At 31.4% G+C, this 17988-nt stretch overlaps 1 protein-coding gene across 1 annotated transcript in view; it reads right to left on the bottom strand.

Moving 5' to 3' along the window:
• Nucleotides 1-17692, bottom strand: part of LOC128391351 (5-hydroxytryptamine receptor-like) — a 73429-nt gene extending 55737 nt beyond the window's left edge. The window contains exon 1 of the mRNA XM_053351219.1: nt 16178-17692. Within this exon, the coding sequence (XP_053207194.1) occupies nt 16178-16951 (774 nt within the window). The 5' untranslated portion in view covers nt 16952-17692. The remainder of the gene's footprint in view (nt 1-16177) is intronic.
• Nucleotides 17693-17988: the final 296 nt, after the last annotated feature.

Genomic DNA, 17988 nt, shown 5'->3' with positions numbered 1-17988 from the left:
TACATTACAGCATATTTAGTATAAGAAGTTTGATTCTTTTAGTTAATTAAAAATGACGGTTAAACGTGCACTCAAGTGTTATTCTTGCTTGCGACAGCTTGCAATGACAAAATCACATATCCAAAGAAGAAAAATAATTTCCAATTCACCTAAATCTATTTACCCAGTAATTACTGATATTGCTAAGCAAATCTTGAAAGGTGTAATACCTTTAAAACCTAAACATAAAACCCAACTCAAACGGTATAAGAAAGATTTACGTCTTCTCACCGGTAAATCTACACTGAAACAGAGACAAAATCTGATTAATCAGAAAGGTGGATTCTTACCATTATTAATTAAACCAGCATTGACACTTTTAGCAACAATTGCTGCAAATAAATTGTCGAAATAATGAATACAGTAACCCGAATGTACTTAGTTTCTGAAGATCAATATAAACGTAATGTTTTGAGACCCAGTATAACTAGACGTATGTTGAATAAAAATTTACCAACTGAAGTTAAAGTTAAATTCATCAATAATATGTTGGCAAGAACAAAAGAACATAATCTCGAACATCAAAATTACCGTGGAACTGAATTTTATAATGAAGATCAACAATCAGAACCATCAGAATTTGAAAGTGCAGTTTCACATACAAATGATCGGACTTTAATTGATACTAAATCGGAAGACGATACATTACCAATGGAAACATCAAGTCCATATCGATTACCACCAGAACCTGTAAGAGTTTCTCCGTATCCTTCAAACTCAAGAATGGATGCAAAAGATGCACTAACAACATTAATCAGAGGGATCCCTGGTTTAGTTACCGAGAAAGGGAAAATCACAAATGAAACTGGAATACCTTCAAATGCGAGTAATATAGATGAAATCATTACTTACTTACGAACAGTTGGTGCAAGAACTAAATTCCCAAATGGTTCAAAAAGAGTATTAACGATGATTAGATTAAAGTATCCAGGTGCAGTTAAACTAATTAAGAACGAAAAAGCAATTGAATTTATAAATGACTTAAAATGGGAGGATCTAGTATCGAACAAGAATTAGAAAAAATTTATTATGATCCTGAATCATCTGGATCATTTGGAGGTATTAAAAAATTATATGATACTGCGAGAATTAAAATTCCCAATCTAAACATCAATGATGTTGAATCATGGTTAAAAAACCAAGAAACATATAGTTTATTCCGTGAAAGAAAAAAACCATTCCCAAGATTACCTATTCTGGTTGATAAAGTCGATGAGCAATGGCAAGCTGATATTATGGATATGAGTTGGCTTTCAAGAGCCAACGATCAATATAAATACTTATTAGTTGTTATTGATTGTCTAAGTAGATTTGCCTGGGCTGTTCCTTTAAAAGATAAATCTTCGAATACAGTTATTAACGGATTTAAAGAAATATTCAAATCGAGAAAACCAGAAAAACTACAAACTGATCAAGGAAAAGAATTTGTTAATCAATATTTAAAACAATATTTACAAAAACTTAATATTAATTATTTCACATCAACTGATGATTTAATTAAATGTGCAATTGTCGAGAGATTCAATCGTACATTAAGATCTCGAATTTATCGATATTTACATTATAAAAACAAACACAAATATATTGATGTATTAAATAAAATAATCAAATCATATAATAATTCATATCATCGAACTATTAAAATGACCCCAATCCAAGCATTAACTAACCAATCATTAGCTGTTAGTAATGTTTTCCGCGGTCAAAAGAAAAATAAAAAGAAACAAAAACCTTACAAAGTAGGAGATAGTGTTCGAATAACAAGAGCTAAAACTATTTTCGAGAAAGGTGCAACATCAACTTGGAGTCGTGAAATCTATTATATAACTAAAGTCAAATATACACCACAAGGATATGTTTATCGTCTACGTGATTATGATAATGAACCAGTTACATCTATTTTTTATCATGAAGAGATCTATCCTGTGGTTGAACCTGATTTATATAAGATCAATGAAGTTTTAAGAACTAGAATAAATCCACGTACTAAAAAGAAAGAATATTTCGTTTCCTGGGTTGGATATCCTGATAAATTTAATTCCTGGGTTGATTCAATCGAAAATGTCGAATGAATTTGTTGTTGATGTTATTTCTAATGCCAGTATGGATATTTATAAAAACAATACACTATCTCAATTTACTAATCGATTACCTAAAAAACTGATCCTTGATGGTGAATGGTCGGTAGCGGTTCAAGAAATTATTTATCCTCTTGCACATAGAGGGAATAGAATGAATGTTAAATGGTCACTCAATTATAATGAGTCTTATTCTCAAAGATTTCCTATTCATCATACATATAATTTTGAGTACAGTGAAAGTGATAAAATCGATCGAATTATTGATAATTTCAATAAAGAAATGGAAAAAGCTTATCTTGCTGAAAATCCAAGTATAAAAGTAGGAGGTATTAATAGACCTCCGAAAATGGAATTAATCAAAGTAAATGACGATGGGAAAGAAAAAGATAAAATATTAATGAAACTTGGACGTCATGAAAAACTTTTACAACCACTTTACCCGATGTTTAATGATCAATCGTTCTTTAGACTTCTCGGTTTTGATTGGTACGTGTTCAAAAAGAGAATTCCTGAAGCTAAGAAAAATGGTTCATTTGAAATAACTGCTCCTTATCAACCTGATACTGGACCTAAAGGTCATTTAGTGTTCATTTGTACTGATATTATACATGAACATTTAGTTGGTGATACTCATGCAAGAGTCTTGAGAGTGATACCTTTAAATAAAAATACAGGTGATACCTTAGCTCACATTACATTTACAACACCATATTATTATCCAGTTAGAATGAATCAAATTGAGGAAATAAGTATAAGGATTGTCGATGAAAAAGGTGAAAATATTAAATTCAAATCTGGACGAGTCTTTCTAAGTTTACATTTCAAACGAAAAGAAATTGTTTAAGAAAAGAATATTAAATAATTAAATTAAAAATGAATCGAAAAATATATTGCCCGTGTGATAGTGATTTCAGTCATCATTTCCAGCATCAAGCTGGCTATGGAATATCTGATATTTCTGTCTTTAGAGGTCAACCATATCAGAGAGGATACGGAATTGGATCAGTTTTTGCACGTTATGGAATCCCAATATTAAAATTTCTAACTAAACATCTAGTAAGAACCGGTATGAATGTTGGTGCTGATTATCTCGCTGGAAGTGACTTTAAATCTTCATTTAAGGCTCACGGTAAACAGGGTTTAAGAAATGCAGCAAAACAAGGTTTGAGTAAATTGAGTGACTTAGTTGATCAAACGGGTAGTGGTATAAGAAAGAGAAAACGGAAAGTCAAAATAATCAAGAAAAAGAAACGTGATATATTCACATAATGGAGTACTTACATGAATCATCTATGCCTGCAAGCAAATCTGAATTACAAGTCTTTTCAATCCCACCAACACAAACAGCAATTGAAAGTAGTTATGAAGTGGAGTACCGTCCTAATGCAAGTCTCGAATCTAGTAATTTTTATGAAATTAATGTTCCAGCAAGTGAAGATTTTACAGATTTGGCATGTACAATGCTTCATATTCATCTTAGTGTTAAAACAGTTGCTGGTGCAGTACTTACAGAAGCAAATAAAGTTAATGTTACTAATTTTGGTAATTCGTTATTTGAACAAGTGGACTTATCTCTTGGCGCAGTTAATACTGTGCAAGCCAATAATACATACCATTACCAATCTTATTTTGAAGATTGTTTTTTCCGATTTCCCAACCCGATGGATTCCGGATTCCAAGTGTCTGAAACTAATTTACGATCATCTTTTGACTTGTATTTTCGTTTACATTCTCCATTATGTGAACAGGATAAACTTTTAATCAACGGAGTTCCGTTAACATTTAGATTCACTAAGAGTCCTGATGGATTTTCATTAATCAAATATGATGCAGCTGATACAGCTAAATATGAGATCAAATTTGAGAAATTTTCTTTACACATCAAACGTGTCAAATTATTCCCTGAAGCTCAAAAAAGTATAATTGCAGGTCTTGAAAAAGGTCCTGCAAAGTATTTCATAACAAGGAACGATACTAGAGTTTTCTCAATTCCTTCAGGTCAATCATCTGCTTCAATTGAGAATGTATATCATGGTGTTTTACCTCGTAGAATATTAATTGGTTTAGTTAAAGATGCTGCTCAAGAAGAAAGCATATATCTCGATCCCTTTGAATTTAAACATTTCAATACAAATTTCATTTCTTTGAATGTTGATGGGAATATGATTCCATCAATTCCATATTCACCTAATTTTAGTTCTAATTATTATATGAGAGAATTTATTAATTTATACCGATTCTTCGGGCAAGATGAAGGTATCCCACAACTTAATATCACATATGATGAATATGGTAAATCATCTACTTTATTTGCATTTGATCTCTCACCTGATGGATCAATTGGTGCTGAAAATGGGACATTATCTCTGATTAAAAGAGGTAATATAAGACTTGACATCAAATTCAGTGATCGATTGAAACAATCACTTAAAGTTATCGTGTTTGCGCAATTCGATAATCTAATTACAATCGATAAAGACCGTAACGTGAATTTGGATTATTGAGAATGTTAACTACAAACGATATAATTGAATTACTTACTGATGTTCCCTGGTTTGCTGGTGTTTTCCCGATCGATCGATTACCAACAAATCTCAGTAAAGATAAAGCAATCATTATCAATTTAGATGAAAGTTATAAAGAGGGGAGTCATTGGGTTGCAATGTATCTCGATACGAATAAAATAGTCCATTATTTTGATTCATTCGGAAGGAAACCTCAAGGGTTAATACTTACATTTATTGAGAAAATATCTGATTATTATCTGTTCAATCCTAATAAATACCAAGGTAACTTATCAGTTGCTTGTGGATTTTTCTGTCTTCTATTTGTAATTTCAGTATATAATCTAAATGACTTTTACAAGTTATTTCACGGTTGTGAACATATTAATAATGAGACGAAATTGTTTCATGTATTGAAAAATTATTTAATTTTTTGATAAACAGTTATCAAAATGAATATTGATTAATAAATTTTTTTTATAAAAGTAAATTTGTGATTTTTTTATAGTAGTTTTCATCTATCTAATAGAATAATGACCGAAAGGAAGAGATGTAATTTTATCAATATAATATCTCTTATCCTCAAAAGGTGAGATCATTAATTTTGTTTGGTCAATCATTTGTATATTATGTGCAGATGACTGAATTCTTGATGAGTGTCCAGATTTTGTTACTTCATTATACAAACATTCTTTATAATCCGCAAACGATATTTTTTTCAATGCAGAACGTGGAACTCCTTTTGCTCTTTTCTTAACATCATCAATTGTTTTGATAGTATAGAGCTTGGGCTTCAAACCAATGAATTCAATTATCTCACCACCAGCCATTTCATTTTTCAAATATCCAATTTTCTTCTTATTGGTGGTAGAGAACAATGCATGATCCGGAGGATAGTTAGAAAAATCCATGATACTAGCGAAATTTGTTAAATCGTCACCTATGCTCTCTGTTTGAATGTGATAGATCAAACTATCGGTGTCAGTATAAACCAATTGAATTCTCTCGTTGTAGTATGGTTTGAAGATTTCATAATGTAAACGATACATTTTCAACTTGGCCAATTCTAAAATGCTGAAACCAACAGCTACTGGTTTATCCATTTTAACTAGAGTGTTTTTTAATTGGAAAATTGCTTTATTTTCATCCAGAATTATGAACTTCGTGACTTGATTCTTTCTGATCAATCTTTCTGCTTGGATGTCCTTCAAAGCGATTTCAACTTTAACATGTTTACGTTTGTCTTCAATGGTTTTTCCATATATTGAATTAACTAGCAATTTCCAAAAGTCTTTTTCAAATTCACTATCTGCTTGTTGACGTTTAGAAGTGCAGAAATTCACATATTGAGCTAACCATGGTTTTTGATTGAATCTAATGACTCGATGAACTTTAGTGACTTTCATTCCTTTAGATACATAAAACTTAAGAGTTTGATAGTGAATAACATAACTTTGCTTTTGTAAAAATGTTGTAACTAATTTTTTGGAGGAAATTGATTTAATTCCGCGCTCGTTCAAACATTTGTGTAGCTCAAGTTGATATGGACTGTAGAGAGAGCTGTCAATCTGTAATTTTTCTGGGGCTAGTGGGAAATCAGAATGATTATCATGAAGATCAGCTGGGTAGTCGAGATCTACCTCCAGTATATAACCTAGATCACTATCATCAGTAGTCGATAAAATAGTATCTATCTGATCATCACACCATTGAAATCCATCCACTGGCAATCTTTGAGACATTGCATAACCATAGAGGTTATTAACGTCCAAGTAAAGAATTTTGCTCTGTGGTTCTGATGGATTATAATCAGGAAAATCAGGATCATTGGCTTTTATGTGTCTCTTACTGACCATGCATAAACCTCCTCGAATACCTTTTTCTATCATTAAGAGCATATCAATATCTGAAAACAGTTGAAGCTCAATCTTCGTAGTTTTAAGAGCTGATGCCCATGTTAATCCTGGTGAAGAGAAATGATGAAGTGGATCAATTCCAAAACTATTGATTGACATTTTCCGGAAATTTTCAAACACAGAAGCAAGCAATGATACATCTGTTTTAAGATAAATATCGTGAAGGTCTCCTAAAGTATTACAATTGAACTGTGTCCAAACACTGTTGATATGAGTATAAATTTCGTCAGATATTTCAGTTTCAGTTAAACTTGAATAAAATACTGATTTATCTGGTAATACCCTCTCTTCAAATCTGCTCACCGAATCTAGATATTCGTAGGGTAAACAACCTTTTTTCATTAATAGAGAAAGATTTCCTGTGAATATTTGTTCAAGGTGAAATAACTTTTCGTCGTCGGTTAAATTTGCAGCGAGATTTTCTAAACTTGCAGATAAAAAAGCAAAGCTGTCCATAAATTTGAAATTTTCTATGATGAATCCGATGAATTTTTCGGTTGAATGAGCTATTATGGTAGGTACACTTTGAACAATTGTTGAATCAAGTGCTTTGATTATTATATGTCCGTCGAAATTTTTGAGATTGTGAAAAACGACTGGTATTTGTTTAGGTAATTTATAGTTTACATTGCAATCTTGATGAGCTGCACCTCGAAATTTACCCGTCAGATGATCATGATCTCGGACTTTGAGATCTTTTAAAGGTCGTTCACAGATATGACAAATTTCTGATCTTCTGAAAGCACATTCTTCATCTGATGTGAGTGATAAAGGTTTACTGTTATCAGCTATATATTTTTCAACGATTGGTTTAAGTCTCATTAGACTTTGGAGGAATCTTTTACCAGCATCTTCTCCTAAATAGAAATCTTTTTCAATGATTTTACCGTTCCAATCTATTGCTACATATCCATAGCTGCAGGGTTCAAGATGACTTTTGATGTTTGACTCTTCTTGATTTCTTATGTTCAGAGTCTCGAAATCAGCATAAACACAAACTGGAAATTTAACTTCTTTATGAAAATCTTTTCTTTTCAGTGTTGCAGTCTCAACACTTGGAAGCAGCATTCTTTGAGCGACAACTTGTGAACAGTCCACAAGATGATTTGATAATAAACTTTGTTGTTTGAATGTAGAAAAACACCGTTTACAATGATATTTTGTATGCTTGTCATTAGTAGAAGCTAGTCTATTGAAATTTGAAATCGTATAATAATGTTGTTTATACAAAAACAAGTCAACATGTTTGAAACTCTCTGTATTATGTACTTTCCAAGGAACAATCGCTTTACTGTCATACATACATGTATAAACATTGATTGAAATATCATTTTTTCTTTCGAAGAGAGCAATTTGGTCAACGGAAACTAAACCTCGGACATCAGAGAAGTCATATTGGTCAATGAAATCAGTATAGTTACTGATCCTTCCGTTATTATTCCCTGCTCTGTGCAATCCAATTAACACAGCATACATGAAGCAGTCATCTTCTGACTGTGGTGATATCAAACACTTTTTATTCTTCAAGAAAACTGGCAATTGTTGCTCACTACATCCTCCTCTTTGTGGTTTGTATTTACCAGCAGATATATCTAATGATATTATCTTGTTTATTGTCCACCCTGAACCACGTTGAGTGAACTGCTCGATACGGTCTAAAATGTATTCTAGAGCTTCATTATTCAACTTGTTTTTATCTGACGCTGCAATACAGGGAACCAAGTCAGAATCAAAAGCACCTTTACTACTTTTACCGTTTATAATATTAATAAACTGTACTACGAAACATAAATTGTACTTAATGGCTCCGAATTCGTCTATGAGACTATTCAATAATAGAATCACCTCCTTCATTTTACGTTGGAGCTCGACATTTACATCTAGTCCTCGTATATCTTCGGAACGATAGAGTAAAAGATATTTTTTAAATGCTGAATGAATGAGTCTGAATGTACCAATATGATCTGGTGCATTTTCAAGATGAGCAAATGTTATCGATTGACCACAAACTTTGCTATGATTTTCCAAATATTTTTGCTTGGAGTAAGTTTTACCACACTTTGAACAAACTAGATTTTTCTTATTTCCATTTTCTGTCTGCAAAACATTTTCCAAAATTGAAGTTGATGGTACAGGTGATGGTACAGGTGATGGTACAAGTGATGGTACAAGTGATGGTACAGGTGATGGTACAAGTGATGGTACAAGTGATGGTACAGGTGATGGTACAAGTGATGGTACAGGTGATGGTACAAGTGATGGTACAAGTGATGGTACAGGTGATGGTACAAGTGATGGTACAGGTGATGGTACAAGTGATGGTACAAGTGATGGTACAGGTGATGGTACAGGTGATGGTACAGGTGATGGTACAGGTGATGGTACAGCTGATGTTTGAACGCCTATCTCGATTTGTTGCCTTTGATTGTTTGATCTTGGTGCGAATTTAATCACTGATACCCTTTCTACTTGACCACTGGTTGATAAATCGAGAGGTTGTTCATCCTCATCTGAACTCAAGTCTATTGTTGATTGACTTAGCTCAATCAACTCATACTGAGGAATGTGTGGAGGGAGTTCTTCAAGTATCTCATTCGATTGACGACTCGCAGAAACATTTTCCAAAGATCTCAATGCTTCTATACATAATGAACAGTTACTACATGAAGTACACGATGAGCAATCACTTGAGGTCGTGCTAGAGGACGAGCTTGACAGCTCTAGTCTTGCTCTTTTAGGCGGTGGACCATCCATGAAATTCATTCTTCTACATGGGTTGAAACGACAATCACAGTTATGAGCAATGAGCTCTGCCAGAATCTCGAATGACCTTTGACAGCATGGACAGAGAATCATTTTTCTAAATATAATAAGTTAGATTTTATGTTAAGAAATAGGTTTGAATGAAAGTGTATCTCTCTAATGTAATTGTCATCTCAAGAACATTTAATTGACAGTTTTGATATAATCAATTTCCTCTTGATAATTTGAACAAAGAATCTGATTGTTTCTTATATTTGTCACATTTTTGAACTAGATGAATATATTGAACATAATAAGGACCATCACTAGACTCATTGTTCTTTTGCGATTCAGCTAACCACCAACTCGATTTCTCTTTGAGTTTATCAATCTTTTTCAATTTACGTTGAGCACAATGAAGATAGTGAATCTTTTTATCCTTTTCAGAATCGAGCCTTGCTCTTAATTCAGCTATTTTCTTTCGCCTTCGAATCTTTGCTTTCTGATTTTTCGTCAATGGTAGAGGTCCATAATTAGGGATAAGGAGGTCCACAGCCGCAGAAATGTTAGTAATTTTTTTACTAACGATTCGGGGATCAGCTAATTGACAGCAGCTTTCCAATGGTATAATTTTCATTGAATCCTAAATATGAGACTCGACACTTTACACTGAGAGATACACTCAAAAAATTTTGACTTACCATTAGTGTGAAATCGAAAAAATAACTCAAAAATTGTCCGTTAGATGGCGTTCGTGTGAATCCGCTAGATGGCGTTCTTCAAGAGTTTACAATCACTCTCACTAGATGGCACTGGCTGTTAGAAACAGTCATTTGATATCGAGACACTGAAGAGTACAGGTGAAGAATTACAATGTAAAACCACTTATAATTTATCACTTTTAGCTAACAGAGTTGATGTTACCAAGCATTGATCATTGGACTAACTGAAGAAATACAACAATTGTCTTCTATTTATATACCCCAAGTGTTACAACAAAAGTTACGTCTGAGAACATGCGCATTCTATTTACATGAACTTTACATAGTTATCATGAAGATCTGAGTATTATATACATTTATTTGTGATTGTAATGTAAAATTTATCATCCGTTTGGAAGATAAATGATGATAAATGAAAATCATATAGGTGCTGCCATCTTCTGGTGACAAAATTGACCTCATTAACTAGTGTCGCCATCTTTTGAGTAAACTACTTAAAGGGCGCGAATTTTAAATCAAGTCAGATTTTATTTGAGTTACATTAGGTTATATCTGTTAAGGGTAAATTGTGACTTATCAGCACTTAATTGTAGTTAATTGGGCTTAATTGTGGTTAATTGTCACTTATCAGCACTTAATTGTAGTTAATTGGGCTTAATTGTGGTTAATTGTAACTTATCAGCACTTAATTGTAGTTAATTGGGCTTAATTGTGGTTAATTGTCACTTATCAGCACTTAATTGTAGTTAATTGGGCTTAATTGTGGTTAATTGTCACTTATCAGCACTTAATTGTAGTTAATTGGGCAATTGTGGTTGTAACTTATCAGCATAATTGTAGTTAATTGGGCTTAATTGTGGTTAATTGTAACTTATCAGCATAATTGTAGTTAATTGGGCTTAATTGTGGTTAATTGTCACTTATCAGCACTTAATTGTAGTTAATTGGGCTTAATTGTGGTTAATTGTCACTTATCAGCACTTAATTGTAGTTAATTGGGCTTAATTGTGGTTAATTGTCACTTATCAGCACTTAATTGTAGTTAATTGGGCTTAATTGTGACTCCTATTAGCTTAATCATAGTATAACAGAGTTAATACATTCAAATGTAGCGCATTATATAACTTAGTTCATTTGGTCATAGATAGATGGCGACACATTTTGATCATATGTTTATTCTACGGAGAATATTTTTGTTGTTGTTATTGTTACATCACTCAAATAACATAGTATCACCTTAATTGTGTTCATTAATTACCATGAATAGTTCATCTTCATCATCATTATCTCCTCCACCACCTCCTCCACCACCTCCACCACCATCATCATCACTATCATCACTATCATCTGAATCTGATGACGATGTGTTCATGAATTACATTAGGTAAGGTTTGTTCATGTCTGATATTGTTTTTGTAATTAACTTTATAACTTTAATCTTATTTCAGGGATTTTTTGAATCAAAAAGGACCAGTTACACATAAAATTGACCTGATATTTAGTTTAATCGAAATGTCCCACTCACTGAGTGATCGAAAAAAATTCATTGTCAAAAAAGTGGCAAAATACGCAATGGAGCGCTTGATAAATGGGCGAGCCACACAAATCACCCATCACCTTAATTCAAGGATTGATAGCTTAGTGCAACAATGTGTTGAAATCGATGACCAATTTAATCAAGAAGCGGCTAAAAACGCAAAACTCTACGCAGAAAATTGGTCATTAAAAACGGCTCTCAAAATATCACAGGATGATAATGAAGATAATGAACTTTCATTCATTGATTGGGTGATGAGAAAAATGGGAAAAGAATTAGGAGTAAAAACTCAATGGTTTCACCCCGATGGCCGAGGAAGAGGCCTTTGATTTCACTGTATCACCCTTTTCAATCTATTCATTAAAAATTTCAATTTAAATTTCGCGCCAAAAAAATGCCCAAAAAAAATTATTCAAAAAATTCTGGTCCAGAAACCTCACTTGGTTCAGAACCACCTGGTCCAGAAACCTCACTTGGTTCAGAAACCTCACTTGACTCTGGTCCAGAAACATCACTTGGTCCAGAGTCTACCTTTTACTAACTACTAATATTCCTATCAATTTATCATCAAGTAAATTCTGGCTTCATCAGTAAATAATATGATTAGAGTGTTAAGAGTAACCATAGTAATCAAGAATCGGAATAATACAAAAACTTATTGGTTTACAATCAACTTGATTTCCGAGAAAGATAATCACTTTCTCATGATAATTCAAACGGTTAATTGTTCAAATCAAAGTTCAACTAAATCAGCGTTTCACAATCAACACTAATTTTCCAATTATCATAACTAATCACTTTCTTTTGTTTTAATCAATAAAAATAATTTCTAATCACATTTTTAACGATTCAATTTCAATTGACTTCCTTTTTCCGGTTTCAAAGTTTCTAATAGATTCTAATAAATGTTTATATCGATATAAGTTTTTATCGAGATCTGGACAAACTGTGATTAACTGATTAAACGGAAATTGCAAAATTAGAATCACAGTAATTAAAATGATTGTAAATTCTAATATAATATATTCAGAATAAATTTTCTCTTCTCGTTTATGGGAAATTAACTTTTCTAATTTAATTTTCTATCACTTTTAAGTTTGATAAAGAGAAAAAGTTTCCAACGATGGATAAGAGGATGTGGAGCATTAAAAAAAAAAGGATGAGGATAAAAGATGAACTATCAATTGATTTGGTGAATAGATGAAATTGACAATGGTGGTTAGTGGAAAGGAAATACAACAAACCCATGGAAAGATAATCAATGTTGAACTCAGAGATTATCTAATTCAATTTTTTGTTTCCATTCCATTTTAATGGACTCAACAATCCAGCTTATGATTGAGGATGAAAAGATGAGCATGAAAAAAGGGATAATATTGATGATTAGAAAACTGAACAGAGAAAAAGGTTTCATCATCTTATGAGATGAAGATGATCATCTTGATTATGAGAGATTTATTGGAAATCCTTTTATATTATTATTATTATTATAAAAGTATTAATGTTTATCTCATAGACAATTAATTAATCTTGATATGTAACATGGATAATGATGAAAAATTTATTAATCAAGTCAATTTGATTAGAAATGTTGTCAATAAAAATGATGATAATCAAATTGAATGGTGAAAAATGGGATATTAACAATGAAAAGTAAAACAATAAGCATCACATTTAATTAGATGAGGCAAAAATTTGATTCCATTGGATTTTATTTCATGATAATCAATAATCATTACGATAGTGTTATCGTTGATAGCAATTGAATATCATGGCACAAAAAGATAATCAAACAATTGGAGAGTTTAATCAAACAATCAATATTTATCGTAATTGAACATTCCAATTGTTAGAACTGAGAGAGAAAGAAAAAGAGATGAGATAATATATTATCTTTAATAATGTTCACTTGTTGATCATTTGTATTCTTCCATCATCATAACTGTCGATGTTAGAACAAGGTAAGAAAGAGAGAAAGAGTTTTGAACTCGAGGAGAAAAGTTCGAAACTTTTTCTTCTAATACTTTGGTCGAAAGTGAAACTTTATTGTAACTAATTTAGAACTTAACCAAATGAAGATAAGTAAGTATCAATTTAGAAGTTGAATTGTTCTGTCATTTGTAAGTAAAGGTGAGTAGAGATGATAAGGTGATGAGGATCAGGATGATGAGAGAAAAGTATCAATGAAGATGTAGTAGTTTCTCTTGATTTTGTCTTGTTGTTGTTTTTTTTTCTTCACCTTAATCAGTCGATAAATTGATAACAATCGGAAAGAAAACAGAGAAAGTCTTTCAATCTACCTTGTCTTCCTATCTCTTGGTGATGATGAAGATAAGTTATCTATACAATTCATTGAGAACTTTTTTCTCTCACCAAGTAGACTTAAGTGTCTCCCTGAGAGATAATCATTCGGAAGAAATAAGATTTCTCCATTGAGAATAGGAATCATCATGATAATCATCGCTTTCTTAAGAAAAGGGAATGAGAGGGTTAAAAGAAGATGATTTTAACTAAAGATTCTTATTCTGACTTATATATTTATCTCTTCATCCTCAGAATATTATCTCTCAAGATGATAAAGAATCAAACATTTACTATTGAAATCATTTATTTACCTTGTCTTCATTTCCATCATCATCTTTGTCGATATAATATTTTACCTTCATCAGTATCTTCTTACCTTTTGATGAAATATTCTACCTTCTCCCTCTGGGATGATGATGATGATGAGGATGAAAATGATCATGATAATAACGATAAATTCATTATGATCCCTCCGAATCCCTGTTATTAGGTATTCATTGTTAACTGGTAGATTATCATCTTAAGAATCAACTGATTCTTAGTTGATCTATAGTTTAATTGTTAGAAATTAATATGAAAATAATCAACCTGATTATCAAAAAGCATTGGTATGAATAAGTTAATGAAACAGCTCATAGATGTAAATTAATCACTGTAATTAAATTGCTCATTTATTGCAATTAGTTGATCATCAAAGATTAATGATCACAATGAATGGTTCAATTTTTTTAGGTTTAAATTAAATGATCAACTTGTAATCAATTAATTTCATTACTTTACATTCAAATTGTTGCAATTTAATCTACAATTTAATCTGAAGAGTAATTAACTAATTAGAAATAGTATCAAATTGTAAAACCATTGATCCAGTAATACATTAAATTGAATATCTAAATTGATTTAATTGTCTCGGGAAAATTTTTATCAAAGATTTAATTTGAAAAGGGTTATAAACAGCAATTAACTGGCAACAATTAACAACAGAAAACTTGAAAATTATAACAATTAACATGTTTAAAAATAAACTAATCGTGTTAATTACATTAGTGAATTGATAAAATGTCTTAATTGTTATAAAAAGAAACAATCAATTCCAATTTCAATGTTTCAATTTAACTGTTTGGATATTAAGTTAATTATTATCAATGTTTTAATTATAATCACTGTGATTATCATTACTAGTGAGTAATTATTATTATACAAATTCAATAAATTAATCAGAAATTAATTGTGACAATGAAATGAATCAATGATAGACAGTTAATCAACATTTTCGGGATAAACATAATCAACCTAAGGCTCAACTCATCAAGATGTAATTAAAGAGGTAAATTAATGAGTTTTGATCAATTCTAAATCATTATTGTAATCAATTGGAAAACAACAATCAAATAAATTGGTTAACTGAATTTAGATTAAATTGTTTACTCAAATAACAAAACATACAAAAAGTGTAACATTGATTTATGAGGTTTCAATGACTTTCCAATGTTATATTATAATATTTACATACGATCAACAATTTTGTATTTGGTGAACTAAATCTCTCTCATCTTCCTTATCATCCTCATCTGAAGATGAGAAATAAAAAGCAAACCTTGAATATTTACAGTTAATCCTTATCTTCATCCTCATCCTCATCCTCATCATCTTCATCTTGGTCTACATGTTAACCCATTTACGAGGTTCATTCATTTCCTGATTAAGATTCACAACTATTTTCACTTGATGATTTATTATATTGCAAATCAAATTGTTGTGTGTAATTTAAAGTGGATCAAATTTAATTGTAATCCTAATTCATTGTTATAATTTAAGGATATTAACTGTTTGTTAATTTATTACTTTTAGTTAATTTGTTGTTGAAGGCAGAAAAAAAGTGTTCAATTTGATTAACTAAATCATGATTTACTTTTTGGTAAACAAATAATTACATTTAAATATAACTTTTCAACACTTGATTAGTGTTAGTTAATTATCATTACTTAATTACTATTAATAGATTTTAATCATTTAGCTTAGTAGTGATTACAGTTTGAGCAATCAAAAGTGTAATCAACTTTTGTAATTATGATTGTTGCTTAAGTTGCATATTAACATAGAGGCCAGATGATTCAATTTAAGTAGATTAGATCAACAAAGTAAATTGCAATTTAGGTAAAATGAACAATTAACTAATCATTAGGAAAATGAAAACTCTTGATGGAAATTGTGATTGCTTCTAGTTTATGATATTGGTGCTTTATGATTTGCTAATAAGCGACTGGCTCGTTAATTTTACTAATTGTTTGGGTCAGTGTTTGATTGTGTGAATTAGAAATTAACTAATTACCTGATAAATCCTCCAGTAAAGTAGTAAGATGAAGACAAGGGGACCATAGAAAGTGGCAAAAGTGGCGACAATTTGATAGGCGACATCTTGTGATACGAGGCACTTTTTTTCGTCTCGAAGTCGTTTCTCGAAATCGGGATCTTTCCAGCCCAAAACGGGTGCAATTGAAATGACCGCTGCAACTGACCAGATACAAATGATTAGAGTTCCAATACGATTTGGATTACGATTGTGAATGTAATCTATATTTGTCACTGCCCAATATCGGTCAATTGCAATGGCCAAAAGGTGAAGGATCGATGCGGTACAACAAAGGACATCGGCACAAGTCCAAATATCGCACCATTGAGGACCCAGAATCCATTCACCAGCCACTTCATAAACAGCCCCTAAAGGCATCACAAGACAGGCGACCATTAGGTCAGCGATGGCCAAAGAGAGGACAAGATAATTGCCCACTGAGCGTAAATTTTTCTCCATCAAAATGGCAATAATGACAAACACATTTCCCACTATTGTGGTCAGTATAAGGGCGGCTAATGTCACTCCAAGGCCAACGGTGTGAAATAATTCACCTAAACTGTTGCCACTAAATTCATTTGATTCAAACGTTAGTGTCAACGAAGATGATGATGAAGTTGATGGTGGGATAACTGTTGTTGTCGGTGATGATGTAAAGGAAGATAAAGATGAAGTTGATGAGAAATCATCAATCAATGAATTGTATTCATTTGAAATGATCATTGATCCAGTTTGTGGTTGGATTTTAGTCATAATCCAATATTCACATGGTAAGAAAACAAAATCAGAATCAAGTTAAATCACTTTCTGAAAAATTTACTGGACACTAAGACAATTAGCCTAATGGTGACAATGATGATGAAGACACAAAGGAAATGATAATTTCAATGTCACCTTAATAATGACATAAATTTTATCTTAACTGGAGGAAAAAAGCAAATCTAATCAATCATTTCAATCACAAATACTCAACTAAATCAAGCTGATAACCGATTGATTATCAATCAATTTTCTTGAAGGTAATCATGGTAATCACCTTTAGTTATGATGATTAAATTTGATTGCGGGATAAAAGATGATAACTGATGAAAAGGAAGTGGTCATCGGAAGTTAACTTCAAAGATGATTAACTTTTAATAGTAAACAATTAATTGAAACATCAACATGATTGAAGAAAATTGAGATTTTTTTTTCCAATTCTGTTATGTTCTGAATCGTTATTACAACGATCACATTGTTAATATCATAAAAAAACTTTACGAACTTTTAATTGTTGTTGTTGTTGTTTGTTCAATCATTCAATTTACTAATTGTTGTCTTTCTGTTTTGTATTAAACATAAATCATGGCGATGATAAAATTAATTATAATAATCAAACATGTTCCAAGTTGATTCAAGTTGATGTAAATATCGGTGAAAAAAAACTTCTTGATATCATGTTCATGTTTCTTGTTCATGTTTCAACTACAAAGTTACACTATTTTCACTTTGCATCATAATCATCCTCATCTTCATCATCTTTTATCATCTTCTCTCTCTCTCTCTCTCATCCACTACTAGTAACCTTATTTTCAGTTAGAACTTTTCTTAGTTTCGAACTACGCAAGTTCGAAACTTTCTCTTGCAATATTTTCCTTCCCATTCAATTTCTCATATTGTTTTTGTCGTTTGTTATTATTACCATTAGTTGATTGTTGCCATTTAATATGAGATTAAATTGATTAATTCCATTCAATAATTACTATTAAATTCAATTCATTTTGTGTTTTTCTTTTTCTCTTCTAATTCGA

Source organism: Panonychus citri, unplaced genomic scaffold (assembly GCF_014898815.1).
Source record: "Panonychus citri isolate SS breed McGregor unplaced genomic scaffold, ASM1489881v1 Contig00134, whole genome shotgun sequence".
In the NCBI taxonomy this organism is placed as follows: Eukaryota; Metazoa; Arthropoda; class Arachnida; order Trombidiformes; family Tetranychidae; genus Panonychus; species Panonychus citri.
This window is presented reverse-complemented; position numbering and strand designations above follow the sequence as displayed.